Source organism: Martes martes, assembly GCF_963455335.1.
Source record: "Martes martes genome assembly, chromosome: X".
NCBI lineage: Eukaryota > Metazoa > Chordata > Mammalia > Carnivora > Mustelidae > Martes > Martes martes.
In genome coordinates this window covers 91874374-91892135 of record NC_137897.1, presented here as the reverse complement: position 1 = coordinate 91892135, position 17762 = coordinate 91874374, and the positions used below count along the sequence as shown (strand labels likewise).

At 44.7% G+C, this 17762-nt stretch overlaps 1 protein-coding gene across 1 annotated transcript in view; it reads right to left on the bottom strand.

The window, feature by feature from the left end:
* The window catches only part of IL13RA1 (interleukin 13 receptor subunit alpha 1), a 56102-nt gene that overhangs the window by 4201 nt on the left and 34139 nt on the right, over positions 1-17762 (bottom strand). Inside the window, exons 7-10 of the mRNA XM_080795247.1 lie at positions 16985-17032; positions 16568-16700; positions 13508-13604; positions 11663-11747 (exon numbers count right to left, since the gene is read on the bottom strand). Of these exons, the coding sequence (XP_080651373.1) occupies positions 11663-11747; positions 13508-13604; positions 16568-16700; positions 16985-17032 (363 nt within the window). The remainder of the gene's footprint in view (positions 1-11662; positions 11748-13507; positions 13605-16567; positions 16701-16984; positions 17033-17762) is intronic.

Genomic DNA, 17762 nt, shown 5'->3' with positions numbered 1-17762 from the left:
ACTTAAAAAAGAAGAAACTGTATTTTACATAAATCAAATCAACAAACCTGCCTTTTGAAAATGTGAAATGCACAGGATCTAATAAAAAGCAGTCTGAAAAAATTACATAACCTTGAAATAATGGCTTATTCAATAAATGGCACTAAGACAACTGGCTAAGCATTTGAAAAATAAAGTTAAATCCTACTTGATGGCCCACATGGATCAATTCCCTATGGATGAAAGACCTAAATGTAAAAAACAAAATCAAGTAAGGTCTAGAAAAATATACTGGGCAACAAGTACATCAATCTGAGACAGGAAAAGGCTTCCTACACACAAAAAATACAGAAGATCTGAATGCATAAAAAAGAAAAACAACATTAATCACCCTAAATACTACACAGAGGCAAACAGACAACAAGCCGAAGGATTAATAGCTGATAGATAAAAAGAGCTTGATGGGGGCATCTGGGTGGCTCAGTGGGTTAAGTGTCTGCCTTCGGCTCAGGTCATGATCCCGGGGTCCTGGGATTGAGAGCAGTGTCCTAACCCTAACCCTAAACCTAACCCTCCTCCCTCTGCCGCTCAGCACTCCCCGTGCATGGGCTCTTTCTCTCTCTCTGCTCTCTCTCTCCCAAATAAATAAATAAACAAATTTTTAAAAGAGCTTTAGGGGTGCCTGAGTGGCTCAGTCATTAAGCATCTGCCTTCAGCTCAGGTCATGATCCCAAGACCCTGGGATTAAGCCCTGCATCAGGCTCCCTGCTTGGCGGGAAGCCTGCGTCTCCCTCTCCCACTCCCCCTGCTTGTGTTCTCTCTCTCTCTCTCTCTCTCTCTCTCAATCTGTGTCAAATAAATAAATAAATAAAAATCTAAAAAAAAAAAGAGCTTTACAAACTACCAAATTTCCAAAACATGAATATGGCAGGGAAAAAGAAATGGACAATGAACAAGAACTTCACAAAAGAATTCAAGCCCATGAACATATAAACAATACAAAAGTTGATCCATAAAATGAAAACAAGATGCCCTTTTTTCGTCTGTGAATTGGAAAGAATTAAAAAAAAAAAGATACACTCAGGCTGGCAAAAGCATGACAGAAGCACCGTTCAGACATACAACCTACTTATAATCTATGCTTCTTGTGAAAAATTTAAAAGTATATATTTTAATGCCCCCCTTTCCTTAATATGAAGGAATCATACTCTGTCTGTAACCAGGGTGTTTAACAGCATGTATTATAGATTCTTACATACCAGTTAAATTGAGCTATCTCATTTTCTTTACCCTCTGCATAATACGTCATTGCATGAATGCACCATAATTTATTGAACCGGTATCCTTAATAGATATTTAGCCTCTATATCCTTTCTGGATAACAATTTGTCACTATTAACCAAAGAATTTAAAAAGTATTAATATCTTCTGACACAGCAATCTTACCTTGTAACAATATATCCCCCCAAAGAACAGAAAAAAAAATATATATATATATCTATGATATATATATAGATATATCTATATATATATATATCTACGACATAATGTCTATAATGATGACATTTAGAACTCATCTAAATGCCCCAACAATAGGGTCTTGGTTACGTATGTTATGATATAGTCACACAATGGCAAATACTATATAGCCACTAAAAAGCATATTATAGGACCAGGGCTGACAAACTTTTTCTGTCACCGGCCAGATAATATTTTCAGCTTTGAGTCTCTGTTCCAAAAACTCACTCTGCTGTCACAGCATGGAAAGAGCCACAGGTAACATGTACATGAACAGGTGTGGCTGTCTGCCAACAAAACTTTTACGGATGCTGACATTTGAATTTCAAATAATTTTCATGTGCTAAAACAAAATATTCTTCTTTAGATCTTTTCAACAATTTAAACATATAAAAACCATTCTTAGCTTGTAGGCTGTAGACAAGCAAGCAGGAGACAAGATCTGGCCCATGGTCTGCAGTTTACAGAGAAATGCTAGGGGCAAGGTAGTGGTTGGCAGCATAGTTTTGTTTTTGTTTTTAAAGATTTTATTTATTTGTTTGACAGAGTTAAAGAGAGAGAGCAAGCACAAGCAGGGCGAGCAGAAGGCAGAGGGAGAAGGAGAAGCAGACTCCTCGCTGAGCAGAGAGCCGGATGCAGGCCTCGATCCCAAGGCCCAGGGATCATGACCTGAGCCCAACACTTAACCAACTGAGCCACCCAGGCACCCCAGCAGCACAGTTTTTAAACGTCCCCAAATGCTACCATAGAAAACACAAATAGGAAAGGAAACCAGGGTAAGCAGGAAAGCAACTGCCCAATCCACAGACACAATCTATGACAGAACCAGATCAAAATGATTCCCCCGTGAGCCCTGAAATACGAATGGGTGGCCAAAGTAGAGACAGCCACAAGAGCACAATGGAATCAGTTATGGAGGAGGTACGGAGAAGGAACCGGCAGGACATCTGATAGATCTGAGAACTCTAAAATAACTCAAACCCCAGCAAGCTAACTTATGTACAACAACTAAGACCGGCAGGGGTTTGCCCTTTCAAACAGCGACAGTGCAAGGAGTCCGTGCTGGAGCCTGGGAGCGGCCTGGGCCCCATGAACTCGCAAAGCCATCCAAAGCTCTCTTCTAGGGCCAAGTTCCACTCTGAGGAGCAACTGACACACAATGACACCACGCTGACCCAGAGACCGGGTGGCTCAGTAGGTTAACTGCCCGACTCTTGACTTCGGCTCAGGTCACGATCTCAAGGTCCTGGGATCCAGCCCCGAGTTGGGCTCCGTGCTCAAAGCGGAACCTGCTTGAGATTCTCTCGCTCTCTCTCTCTCTGCCCTTCCCTCTGCTCACGTGCACACACATGTGCACACACACATTCTCTAAAATAAATATTTTAAAAATCTTAAAAAAATGAAGGTGGATAAAAATTATTCAAGAGAATGTGACAAATACAGAAGACAGGCAAAGAAAACAAGGGAACGGAATAACTGAAGTCCAGATATTTTTACTGAAATTAAAAAAAAAAATCTAAGACTACATACTGAAAGGGTACACCACCTACCTCAGAAATCAAGCCTAGAAGACCAACAACATCAAGACATATTCTGGTAAAATTATTGGACTTGAAAGAAAAAAAAGCTTTTGACAATCAGACAGAAAAGACCAAGTGTTTGTCTTTAAAGTATGCTCTATGCTCAACGTGGGCCCAAACTCTAGACCCTGAGATCAGGAGTCGCACATTCCACTGACCGAGCCAGCCAGGTGACCCAAGACCAAGTGTTTTAACACAGAAAATTATAGTCAGCAGACTTTGACAACATTTTATGCCAGAAGAAAATGGATGCCACATTTAAGATGCCCAAGGCAAGAACATGTGAGCCATGGATTTTATATCTAGCTAAAATGACTTTCAATTATTAATGCAGCAGACTCCATCAACGTGTAAATAATTCAGGAAATGTTGGTCCCATGAAGCCTCCCTGAGAAAACGTTTAGAGCTTCAAACAACCAAAGTGACTGGAGAGACATGAACATGAAGACAGGCAGTAAGCGTCAAATACATACACCCACCCAGAATTACGACCCCAGGAGGGCTCTGAGAGAGACACTATGGTACGCAATAGTTACCTGCACTGACGGTGCAGACACTGGACAGCTTCAAAAATGGAGAGGGAACAGGGAGAACATACGGGAAAATGGCCTTTTCCAATAATCATCAAAACTAATTTTATAATTTGTCAGAAGTTCAGAAATTCCTTCAGTTCCTCCTGTTTCTTTCTCATCCGTCACATTCAAATAAAATTAAATGTGAGCATTTTATTAAAACATATCCTATGACTGGCTCAGAGTCCAGACAGGAGGATCAGGACGCCTGGGTTCAGGTGCCACGTCTGACTCTCGCCCGGTCAGTGTGGATCCTAGGTCTGGTGTCGTGAGCACGCTACACCTACTCCCTCGTGGGACCTCGCCTTCTTCATCTGTGTGCTGGAGGTAAGACCGACTGCGAGGTGGGGACAAATTAAGGAAGGAAGTGCTTAGAAGACTGTCTGATATACAGCAAAAATCCCCTAAGTACAAACTATGATTACTGTTGTCATTGTAACTCCATTTGTCATTAAAAGTCCCATTTCTCTATGCTGCTCACATAACCTTAGAGATGGTTATGTCCGGGTGACAGGACGAAGAGCGGCTTTATTTTTCTCTTTTGGTGATCTGTATTTCTCATTTCTCTATAATAAATCCACGTTGCTTTAAAAGAAAAAGATTAAAAAAAAAGATTTTAATTTTTAAAAAAGCATGCGGAACATTACACCTTCATTGGTTTCTAGTCGTTAGACCCAATGATTAGCTGGGTTGGACAGGAAAAAAAAATCCATTTTAATGAGGTGAGCCCTGCAGCAGAAATGGCTTCCAAGAGATATTAATTTTTTTCAATTGTCTTTTTTCATTTCTAAAACTTGGATTACTCTCATTTTCACTCATCATCAGCATTGTGGCCTTTTCCTGAGGACTGCCTCTATGAATATGTCTGTGTAAGAAAAGGGAACAAATGCTCTGACCTATTATTCAATTTCGTGAATTCTATGCCAGTATATTTTTCAAATTACTTGCAGAAAGAAAAATAAATCCACAAAATTCCGCAGGTTCAGACATTTGGTGTATGTGCTTGGCTGAGGAGCCAATGGGGTGAAGCTACCATCTGTGGGATTATGACTGAACGCCTCTAAGTCAGAATCCCGCCCAGGCGGAACGATACGGCAGCGCCGCGGCGCCTCGGTTGGCCTCGGATAGCCGGTCCCCCGCCGTCCCCGCCGGCGGGCCGCTGCGCGCGCCCCGCGTAGCGTGGCGTGCCCCGCCGCGCGTCGGGACCGGGGTCCGGTGCGGAGAGCCCCTCGTCCCGGGAAACGGGGCGCGGCCGGAAAGGGGGCCGCCCCCTCGCCCGTCACGCAACGCACGTTCGTGGGGAACCTGGTGCTAAACCATTCGTAGACGACCTGCTTCTGGGTCGGGGTTTCGTACGTAGCAGAGCAGCTCCCTCGCTGCGATCTATTGAAAGTCAGCCCTCGACACAAGGGTTTGTGAAAAACAAAATGAAGAAAAAAAAAATAAAAAAAAATAAAATAAATCCACAAAATTACCCATCTGTAATTCAATTCTCACACTGCCAATTTTTAAAAACAAGGTACTCAACAACAAAATAATGGCCAAAGATGAAAAACATCATAGGTAGAAAAGAAGAAAAAAACAGCATTTGGGAGGCTAACATGACTGGCTTTTAGTTGTTGGTCACCTAATCCTAGAAGAGCAGCAGGCAATACAGGTTCTTCTAATTTAAAGAAATAAACAAATTTCGTGGTGTCACGGAACACTAAATGTTCATTTAAGAATACTTTCAAGGTCTGGTTAGTTCCCATGGTGAATTTTCCATAGAAGTGAAGTGGGTTTCGTGCCCCAAACACTGGGTGAAACAGCGGCCTTGTAGGAATATAAATCAACAGATTACGTGCCCCGGTTTTCTTCAGATCAATATCCCCAATAGAAAGATGAATGACATGAATTGGAGATCGTCATGCCTTAAATATCATTGCAGCTAGGGCGCTTGGGTGGCTCAGTGGGTTAAGCTTCTGCCTTTGGCTCAGGTCATGATCTCAGGGTCCTGGGATCGAGCCCTGCATGAGGCTTTCTGCTCAGCAGGGAGCCTGCTTCCCCTCTTTCTCTGCCTGCCTCTCTGCGTACTTGTGATCTCTCTCTCTCTCTCTGTCAAATAAATAAATAAAATCGTTAAAAAAAAAAAATCAATCCAGGGTGCCTGGGTGGCTCAGCGGGTTAAAGCCTCTGCCTTCAGCTTAGGTCATGATCTCAGGGTCCTGGGATCGAGTTCCGCATCAGGCTCTCTGCTCAGCAGGGAGCCTGCTTCCTCCTCTCTCTCTCTGCCTGCCTCTCTGCCTACTTGTGATCTCTCTCTGTCAAATAAATAAATAAATAAATCTTTAAAAAAAATCAATGCAGCAAAAAAAAGAACCATTTGAGGGGCACCTGACTGGCTCAGTCGGTAGCACGTGTGACTCTTGGGGGTCGTGAGTTCGAGCCCCACGTTGGGGGTAGAGTTTACTCAATTAAAAAAAAAAAGAACCAGCTGAATGTGGTATGAAGGGGACGAAGGTGGTACCATTTAACGTGGCTATGGCTCCAACCCGTCCCTTTAAAAATTGAGAAGTAAAGGCAAAGAACTAAACAGGTTACCTGCTTTCCTAGCAGAGAGAGAATTTCAGAATAACCGAAGAGCCAAGTTACTGACTCAAAGCCCTGCTTTGGAGAAAAGGGGCAGCTTACAAATGTAGATTAGGTGACAGAGGAGAAAAATCATCACTTCAGAAAGCCTGCTGAAACTACTGATTCACTCCAGGAGACCAACAGGCACAGAGAGCATGAGCTACAGAGCTGAGTTAAGGTGCCGACAGGGCGCTAACCCAGCGCCGTGCGGACTGTCTTTAGGTGGTGAGGGGGGACTAAAGTGTCAAGGGGCAGGAGGGGACACCCTGTTACCACCCTACACTCAGCGCTCCATCTTCGCGTCACTAATGGTGCCACGACTGGATCCGACCCATCTCCCCGCAGTTGGGGGACGGCTGGAAAAATTGCAATAGGGGTGAGTGTTAGACGATATTAAGGGATATGAATCACTTTTAAAAGGAAGGCCACACTATTTTCCTCATGCAGGAAAGCGGTCCTCATTTTTCTTTTCTTTTTCTCACGTTCCTAGTTTTTTAAGATACGTAGTGAAGTGAGGGGAAAAAAAAAAAGAAGAAACAATTCAGCAGTATCTAGAAGCTGACTCCCAGCTAACAAGCTGCTTCCCAATCAGGAATGCGAAACTGGCACAGTGCGGAAAACAGAACTCGTTTCCAAGAAGCGGGGGAAGAACAGATAATGTTTTATGGATGAAACAGAAATGCAGATGTGGAGAAGCAAACGCCCCCCCCCACAGCCCCCTGCCCCCCAGAGGTGGCCCACAGCCCAATTAGTCACGAAGGGAAGGCAAGCAGCAAAGCCACAGGAAGAAATGCTGTTGGCCATGGGGTTACTATAGCGATGAGCAAAACACTGTCAAAACACTAGGAACCTTAAGGAAAACTATACAGAGGATTTCATTTCTTCGTGGCCACACCTAAATGAGGTTTTTGGGGTTTTTTGTTTTGTTTTGTTTTGGTTTTTTTTATTCCCGAAGAACCACTATGGATGGTGTAGTGGGAAGGAGTATTAGGAAAGGGCAGGGATTATTCCTCGGGATTAGGAGCCGGTAACTCTGGGCTACTATGGCCTCTGGTTCAGGTTCTGCCATGACCTCTCTCGGTGACAGTCCCTGAGAAATGTCTCTAGGGCCCCCACCGTCCCCATCTCTAGAAATGAGGGGTTAGGACTAGCATCTTAGCGTCTTAACAGTTCACGGTTAAAGATAGATAACTCAGTGCATGAAACGTCCACCTCACTGGAGGACCCCCAGGGCCATGTTCATTCTATAATTCGATAATTCTAGAAGTAAAAGGCTCGTCTTTCTGCCGCATATGCAGCTCCACTGGGGAGGATTGCTGTCGTGTAGAGAAAAGAAGATTACTCATTTGCTTAAAGAGAAAACATGAAAATTTGTTCTATTACCCTCCCCCCTGTCTGGCATTTTCATTATACTTTTGGTTTTAAAGCCTGATTTTATTTAATGGTCTGCAACCACCACAAACAAAAACATCTTATGCTTTTAGCAGTCCATCTTGTCAGCGTATCTGCCTCGCTAAATTATAGAATTCTCTGACTCATCGGGACAACATATTATCCCCTAGACAGCAAATTGAAAAAAAGCAATTTTCCCATCTCTGAGAAAGATAATTGATCTGATTTTGCTGTCAATGTTACCATCATTCACTCTATCACTCAGGCTCGAAACCTTGAGATTATTTTTACTCTCTCTACCTTTCCTTGCCCACAGAGTCCCCAGGCTGTAATGAGTTGCCTTTAATAATGTCTCTTGCGTCGATCCCCTCTGCTGCCACCTAAGTTCAAGTCCCTACTACCTCTCAAACCCAGATGACCGAAATAGTCTCTTTCCCCTTAATGACTTGGTGTAGGGTTCCTTTTCATTATGAAAGTAATACATGCTCATTATAGGCAATTTGGAAATTTCAGAAAGGTAGAAAATAACCCAATTATCCGTGTGGCCCTTCTGCCCAGAGATGATCATTTTGATCCCTCTCCTTCCACTCGTGATTCTGAATGTATATTCATGCGTTTTTATCCAAATCAGGATCCAGTATAGTCTGCGGGATGATGTTTCTTACTCTTCTATCGTGATTATTTTGCTGTGACATTAAATGCTTTGAAAACCTAACTTGGTTGTTTGTTTTTTTTTTTTTAACTAATTCTATATTGTGGATGATTCACTGGCTTCTAAGTTTTCCATGTTAGAGACAAATGCTGCATTGCCCGTCCCTGTGCCATTGTTGGGTTACTTCCTCAAAACGGACTCTTAAAAGTGTAACAACCAGATCAAAGATTCTTGTGACATTTTTTCCAAGCTGCCCTCCAGAAGGAAGAAACACCGCTCTGTAGGAAGAGGCGCCTGCTCCCTCCGCACTTGCTAACATTGGCCATGATCACTTTTCAGACTTACTAGGCTGGACATTTCTATCTCCTCCATGCTCTGGCTGCATGTCCTGTATATACTAGTGAGTCCAGACGTGTTTTCATGGGCGTTGGGCATTTGCGTCACGGCACTTTAACTCGTCTTCGTTCTGCTGAGAGGGGCAGTGAGTGCAAAAGCCTGAGGTGTCTGGCAGGTCAGCTCAACTCTGAAACCAGTGGGAACTGGGAACGGTAGGGCCTTGGAAAAAGTGGAGGAGTGTATGGCCAGCTGAAGCTTCCAGACTGAAACCCTTGAAACACACCACGCCGGCCAAACAAAAGCCTGGATGTGGCAAGTTCGGGACTAGCTTCCCAGTTTGCTACCGTGCCTCCGCTTCTAATCCGCTCCCTTCACACTGCTGTCGGGCTGCTATTCCTTATGCTTTCCCACAGAAGGCCGGCCGGAATGTGACTCCAGACCTTTTCCTTGGAAGGCCCCGGCCCCACCCTCTCCCCTTCTGTCAAGAACAACTCTCTGAAGGTAGTGAGCTCTTGAGGACACTCTCTCGTACAAAAGGCGATGCAGCAGAGTGGAAAGAGAGAGAGAAGTCTAGAATCAGACCATGCCGGGTCAAATCCCCCCTTACTACCTACTAGCTGTGTGACCGCAGGAAAGTTAGCTAACCTCGCTGAGGCTTCATTTCCTCATCTGCAAAAAAAAAAAAAAAAAAAAAAAAAATGGTACTAACAGCACCTTTGCCGAAGGGCGGTTATGAGGACGCAACAAGGAACAGAGGCCAAGCTCCTGATACACTGTGTCCATAGAGCGGACTTTCAGGGACCTGTTAGAGGTGTCCGAGGACCTGCACGGCTCCCGCCCCCGGCAGCTCGCGCACTGGCTGGGGAGATGGAGAGAGCGACGGGGTCATCCTAAGGAAAGTAGTCACCCCAGTGTTTTTCAAAGTGGACTCTGCAAATGATCTTGCCAGAATAGGAATCCTCTGTGGGCTCCTGTCAAATAGGCAGACTTAAGGAGCGGAGCCCACCCCAGACCTGTGCAGTCAGACTTTCTGGAGATGGGGCCCAGGAGGCTCTGTTCTTGCAAATGCTCCAGTTGGTCATGACTCCACTGAAGGCGAAGAGCCACCGGCTGCCATACTGCCCCTTGGTGACAGCGTACCATCTCCTCATCAGGCACATGACTTTGGGACCCACCTGCCTGGTGGGGCCCCATCCCCCGGGGTCTGGCAGTGTGACCATGACTCGGTGAAAATGTGATTCAGACGAAACCTCCCCGGAAAGCACATGGGCCTCCCTGCGCCACCCCCCCACACCCGGTTGTATGTCATCGCGCTACTGTGAATCACTTGTGATGATAAGAAGTGTTTGGGGAGGGGCACCTGGCTGGTTCAGTCGGCACAGCATGGGACTCTCCATCTCGGGGTCATGAGTTCAAGCCCCATGTTGGGCGTAGAGCTTACTTTTTAAAAAGAAGAAGAAAAAAGAACTGTTTGTGGATTAACAATAAATGGAAAGTGTCGATGCTCATGGTAATCACCGAGGCTGGCCAGGTGCTCACAAGTGCCTACACGCCAAGCAGACTTTATGCATTCAAGTAACCGGACCCACACACCACCTCGAGGCAGGAGCTATCGTTACCTCCACTTTACAGCTAAGAATAGCAAGGCCCAGAGAGGTTGAGGAAGTTACCTCAGGTCAGACAGATGGTAAATGAGATTTGAATCCAGACAATCGGACTCCAGAGCCCAGACCACTATGTGCTAGTGGCTGCGCTACTTCACTCAATTAATTGCCCCGTGCCTCATATTATTCATTTAAAATCTATGTAAGAATAGTGATATTTATCCTATTTAGTATCTTCGTTATTTTATTTGGGTGAATGTGCTTCTCAGAGAAACCTGACACTCTTGGGTTCCCCTGGGGTCTTGGGTTTTCCAGCCACAAATTCCAGCATGAGTCTGCAGCTAACTAACCATAACAGTTCGGGTGGGTTTGCCTTGTCTTCGGAGGCCAGCTTTCCAGGCAACAGCATGAACAAGATCGGTTTCCGCGCTTCACCCCATCTTTCTATTTCCCCAAGGATCCAAGAGGCAAAAGCCCTGCCTACTAGACTGCTTTCATCAGGGAGGCTCCACTCCTTGAATGTTTGGATTAAACAGATTCCCTGCTCCGGGGACAGAATGAAGCCCAGTGACAGGAGATGGGCAAAGTGTTCTGAGGACTTCTCAAATGGTATGTTTAGTCTGAGATACCACATTTTTTAATTAATTATTTTTTATTCTAAGTAGGATCCACACCAAACGTGGGGCTCAAACTCACAACCCTGAGATCAAGAGTCACATGCTCTACTGACTGGGCCAGCCAGGCACCCCTGGGGTACAACATGATAAATTGCCTCTTCCTTGATCTTTTAGATAAAATGGAGATTAAAACAACCAATTTTAGGGGTGCCTGGGTGTCTCAGTCAAGTAAGCGTCTGCCTTTGGCTCAGGTCAGGATCCCAGGGTCCTGGGATCGAGCCCCATGTCGGGCTCCCTGCTCAGCGGAAGCCTACTTCTCCCTCTCCTTCTGCCACTCCCTCTGCTTGTGCTTTCTCTCTGAATAAATAAAATCTTTGAAAAAAATAACCAGTTTTGAAACAAGTTCTGACATATGCTACAACATGGATGAACCTTGAAAATATTATGCTAAGTGAAAGAAGCCAGACACAAAAAGGACAAATGTTGTGGGACTTCACTTACACAAGGTACCCAGAATAGGCAGATTCATAGAGACAGAAAGTAGAAAAGAGGTTACCAGGGGCTGGGGAGAATGGGGACTTACTATTTAATAGGCACAGTTTCTATCTGGGATGATGAAAAAGTTCTGGAAATCGTAATGATGGTTGCTTGACACTATGAGTGTACCTAATGCTATTGAGCTGTACATTTAAAAATGGTCAAAATGGAAAATTTTATGTTTTGTACATTTTACCAAACTCTTTACAAATCCCATAGCCTCCCAACAAAAACCAATTTCGAACTTCATGGAATCAGGGCTTACCAGGGTATCATCGTTCTGGTCTCCAAACATTTCTTTAAAAATCTTGCCAGGATCGGGAATTGGAGGGAATATAATGATCTTGAGCCTTTAAGAAAACAGAAGACTTTTTTGGTCAAATCTTCCAACCCCACTTAAAAAAGGCCACATGAAAAGAAGACTTGGACTAAAACATGGGACAGAAGTCATTTATAATGATGATGCAGCTGTGAAGAAATTTCCACAAGAAGCTGAGAAACCGATATCCTGAGATCACCCAGGATGGGTAGACCAAAGGGGCCATGAGGGTAAGCAGACTACTCATACCCTATCATCGTTAAACCTTTTTTTCCAACTTTATAGAGATATATACTCAACAAATAAAAATTATATTTGAGATGAACGACATGATGCTTTGATACATGTATACATTATGAAATGATGACTGCAATCAAGCGAAGTAACACGTGTCCATCACCTCACACAGTTATGACTGTGCGTGTGTGCATACGTGTATGCACGCAGGTATGTGCGCTCTCCCCCATTATTTAAATAATGGTGCTTTACTCATCATCAACCTGATTGGGGCTTACTGCTTATAATATTCTGAGAACAGGGTACATTCTTCTTTAATTTTTCTTCCTTCTTCTCCCCCGTCCATCTTTGCACCTCATAGTACTCGTTGGTGGGCCTACCTCACCTCCTGGGCCTGAAACACTGGTGTAGTCCAGGGCTCCGTTCTTGGCCCTCTATCCCAGCCGCTGTGCGAGTGCTCTCCTCCAGTCTTAGGGCTTCGGGTCTGTTTACATGTCGAGGGCTCCCAAAACTCTATCTCCGGCCCAGACCTCTCCCTTGTACTCCAGGTTCATCACACCACTACCCATTCAACATCTCTACCTGGGTATCTACTCGGCATCTCTAACTTCCATTCAGACCTGAAGTCCTCACCCTCACCCTAGAGCCAGCGCTCCTCACAGTCTTCTCTGTCTCAGCAAATGGCTCTGGCGTTCACTCAAGTTGCTGAAGCCCAGAAGCCTGAGTGTTCCTCGAACCCTCAGTCCCCCCTATACCTCCACGGATGGATGAGCAGCTGTCAGCAAGCGCCCTCAGTTCGACCTTCCAAACACAGCCCGCCTCTGACCACAGCTTAGTACCTCCGCTGCTCACGTCCTAGGTTAGGCCGCCTGCCCCTTGCCCACCGCACACCGCAACGTTGCCTCACTGGCCTAGCCGCCGCCATCCGTGGCCAAGCCAATTCTTTGTTCAGCAACTGCGCTGACCTTTTATGACAGTAAAATCAGGTCGTGACCCTTCCCTGCTCAAAACTCTCCAATGTGTCCCAGTCACGCTTAGGAAAAGAAAAATGTCAACCCCCTGCCACGGCCTGTGGGAGCTGGCTGGGCCCACCTCTCCGGCCTCTCTCGAGTCACTCTCTGCCGGCAGGCGCAGAGAACCTTCCCTCAGACACGACCTGCTGATGCTCTCTTTCCCACAGCTTTAAGCAGCAACCTGTTCTGCATTAATACTAGTCAAGTCGCTTAATTAGTAACGTTCTCCATTTCTAAAACTTTGTTCCAAGGGCTACCAACTATCTGTGGCCACATGAGGCATTTGAAAGAGGAGAAAGAACATGGGGCCTACCAATCATTCTAGACGCACACAAAGGGAGCAGCTCCTGAGCAGGGCTGGGGGAAACGAACCCAATTTTCCCCACCAGAAAATGGGCACGATAAGCCTTCTTTGCCATGCCATACTATGAAAAGCCATTTATACCCAAAGTGCTCCTGATAGCTGAGGCAACCACCCAATACCCTCCTAGAGAGTGGTAACTGGAGCCCCAGGCCAGGCCGACCACGGCAGCTGCCTCACCTTTTGAGATAAAGCAGAAGGACTATGATGGCGCCCGCAACGATGACCGGAGTGGCGAGCAACATGCTTATGTAGAACGTGGGGTCGGTATTCTCACCTGGCAAATGGAAAGCAAACACGAAACGTGAGAGATCAACCCCTTTTAGAAAAAAACACCAAGCAAAAGTTGGATCAAAATAGTGAGATCACAGCTCTTTCTGTACTCCACCCAACCTATTTTCCCCAAATCTTCAATCATCTTGTCTTCTGTTCCCTTCATTGTAAACAACACAGTCCTGCTCTAGTGCCTAAAATGCCAAGGATGAATAAACACCTTGAGAGTTATCCAAAACCAGGGTATCTTAACTAGTTTCAGACACTACGCACAATGTTACACTGGTTAAAAAGGTCATCTCATGGGGTGCCTGGGTGGCTCAGTGTATTAAAGCCTCTGCCTTCGGCTCAGGTCACGATCCCAGGGTCCTGGGATCAAGCCCCGCATCGGGCTCTCTGCTCTGCGGGGAGCCTGCTTCCTCCTCTCTCTCTGCCTGCCTCTCTGCCTAGTTGTGATTTCTGTCTGTCAAATAAATAAAATATATATTAAAAAAAAGGTCATCTCATTAACAGTGCCCACCTTTTCTTATTGGTTCCTTAACCACTATTAGAACATGTAAATCAATCCTAACCTCCACTCCTTCTTAACTGAGCATCTACTACATATGTGATACCACCCCAAGGGCTTGTACATGTTTGTATCTATGCCATACAGATACGTAATAGTATCTCCCATTTCTACAGATGAGAAGGACAAGGCTCAGCAAGGTTCAGTGGCTCGTCCAGAAGGGTTTTGGAAGCGATGCCGTCAAGCCTCAAATCCAACACTGTCTGAAAAGTTCCAGAGCTTTTCATGAACAGTCTTGCTATACCTCACTCACAGAATGCCATGTCTACTTATATGCTCGTCTTTCCCACTAGGGCATGACCATCTAGAAAGCAACATCAGAGCCTAAAGTCATTGTGTTAGTCTCTAAGGTGACCCCAAATGATCACGGCCTCCTGATACTTATAGCCTTATGTAATCTCCTCCCCTTGAGGGTGGGCTGGACTGACTGACTCGACTGTAAAGAACTGAAGAGCAGTGCTGATGTCATTTCCAAGATTAGGTTACAAAAGACTGTGATTTCCACATGGGTGTTCCCTCATGCACTCTTGCTTGGATCACTTACTTGAGCAAGCTAGCTGCCATTTCATGTGGCAGCCCTGTGGGGAGGCCCCAGGGGCAAGAAACAGAAGGAGGCCTCTGCATTAGCTCCCTAGGGCTGCTGGAGCAAATCACCACACGCCAGCTGGCCTAAAACGGATGTGCCTTGTCTGACGGTGCTGGAGGCTAGAAGTCCAAAATCAAGGCATCGGCAGGGACATGCTGCCTCTGGAGGCTCTAGAGAAGAACCCCTCCTTGCTTCTTCTTAGCTTCTGCTGGCTCCCTGGAATTGCTGGTGTTCCTTGGCCGCAGCTGCATCACCCCACGCTCTGCCTCCCTCCTCACGGGGCCTTTTTCCCCCGTCGTTGTTTCTGGGTATCCTGCCTTCTTACGAGGATACCAGTCATCGGATTTAGGGCCTACTTGGAGACAGTGGGGCCTCATCTTAACTTGCTTACATCTGCAAAAACTCTACTTCCCAATGAAGTCACGTTCACAGATGCAGGAGCTGGGACCCGAATGTACCTTTTCGAGGGATACGATTCATCCTGCCACAGCCTCCATCCAACAGCCAGCAAGGAATGGAGGCTTTCCAACGACCACATAAGTGAGCCTGGAAGTGGGTTCTCCAGTCAAACCTTCAGATGAGGCTGTAGGCCCAGCCAACAGCTTGACTGTACCCCATGAGAGAACTTGGGCCAGAGGTACGAGGCTAAGCTGGGCCCGATTCCTGACCTACAGAAACTGTGAGATGGCAAATATGTGTCTTTTAAGCCACCAATGTTGATGTGCTTTGTTATGCAACAAGACCTAACTCATACAACCATGCCTGGCCCATAGCTTATTTAGTTGCTCAATTAATAGGGAACTGCCTACCTCAATAATCTGTTTCTCTGACCATTACAGAGCTATTAGAAAGTTCTTCGGTTGGTCCTATTTTGCCCCATGGAGCCACAAAAAAAATAAATAATAACCTATTCCCTCTTCTGCCTAACGACCAATATTAGCCCAAATATTAGAATATTAGAATTCAGTGATCAGGACTCCTTGCCCCTAAGCTTGCTTCAGCAACCAGTCCTCCCGAAGTTTTGAGATTCTCTCACATCCTGATAACCCTTTGGGGAATAGAGTCCAGTCTGCCACTGAACCTCCTGCAGTGTGGTGCCCAGAATGGAATACGGCACCCTAGCGACGAGGCTGGGACACCGCGTCCCCACCCTGTAGCGCTCCCCTGTCTGGGTGCTGCAATGGCACCACCGCCTATGGCTGCATATGCCTTAGAGGGATATTTAAGCCAATGCTGAGTCACTCTGAGCTTCCGGTTCAATAAAACCCTATGCCCCCACCCCACAACACACACACACACACACACACACACACACACACACACACACACACATCCATAAAGCACAGGTCTTTCCAATCCTGTACTTGGGCCTGACACAGTTTGCTCAGCCACTCCGTTCATACACGAAACTGTTGTTTTCAAACCTAGATGCAGTTTGATCTTTATTAAATGACATCAAGGTCACTGTTCTACTCTCGATTCTGTCACCAACAGGCTAGCCCTCTAGCACTGCATAATCTGCAGCCTTAATCGCGCCTGCCTTCTGATATTTTTGTTCAGGTTGTTAAGAAGATGGAGACAGGACAGAAGAGAGAATAACACCTTTTGGATTATGGATTTCCAAAGAGCTGCACATTGTGAATTAAACCTGGGTGATTTGACAGTAATTAAAAGAGAAAACACAGTTCAATTGCAGATATTCTCTGGATGACATTAAGAATGCAGAACAATCCTTTACCCCAATCTATTTTCTGCTTCAGCTTAGTTTCCATGCATCAGTGGTTTAAATTTTAATGAAATCCTGTTCTCTTACCTATACTCATCGCTTGACTCCAATTACTCCAGAGTTTGTCATCCTCATAGCATAACTTGTTTGTTCTGACTCTTATTCTGACTGTGTTCAAAGTATCAGGAAGAACACTGGGGACCATGAAACAAATTGTACCCTTAGACATAAAATAAAAACACACAAAGAATGTTACCAGCTTATTCTCCTTCTCTGCTTCTGAATCCTAAATATAATTATCTGCCAAATTCTGTATCTGATTAAGACTTGGACTACAGTCCAAATTATCTGACTTTAACTCCTCAAATAAAAACAGGCAATAATCCACAGAACAAAGGAGTCTGTTTTTCTCAAAGTAGTTCAAATTTAGGCTATGGTTGCCCTGCCCCACTCCCAATTATTCTATGACTTTAAGCCCAAAGAGTTAAAGTTGAATTTACTGACCTCCAGGTTTCCCTCAAATTCTGAATTCTGACATTTGGCCTCTTCAACCTTGAAGATATAAAAAAACAAATAAGTTCAAAAAATTCAAGAGACTAATTTATATCATTTAACCATTTCTAACAAGGTCCCCTTTTATCCCATCAAAAGACAACCAGGTACAGTGAAAGAAGGTTGTTTTTTGTTTTTTGTTTTTTAAATAAGTGGTGCTGGGTCAATTACATATCCATACAGGGGAAAAAAGAATCCTGAACCCTACCTCACACTATTTACGAAGTCCATTCCAGATGGACTGGAGATCTAAATGTGAAAGTTAAAATAAACTGAACAAATAAATACATAAGTACAGCCAGATTTTAGAAGAAAATGTAGAACATCTTCATGACCTTAAAGCATATTTCTTAAATAAAACCAAAAAATATTAACCCTAAAGGAAAAACTGTTATAAAGTCATCGATATTAAAATTGCAAACCTCTTCTGTTCATCAAAGATACCCTATTAACGAAATTTTTTTTTTATTAACGAAATTTTAAAAAGTCATGTATGGAGTGACAGAAATTATTTGCAATTCCTGACAAAGGACTTGCATGTATACATATCATATAATATATACTTGTATTTACATATAATACGTACACACATATATACATAGATCCCACCAACTAATAAGGAAAAGACAGACAACCCAGCAGAAAAACTGGCAAAGGATTTGAACAGGCATTTCTCAAGAGGGTATTCAAATCCCTAAAGAACAGGGGCAAAAGTGCTCAACTTCATTAG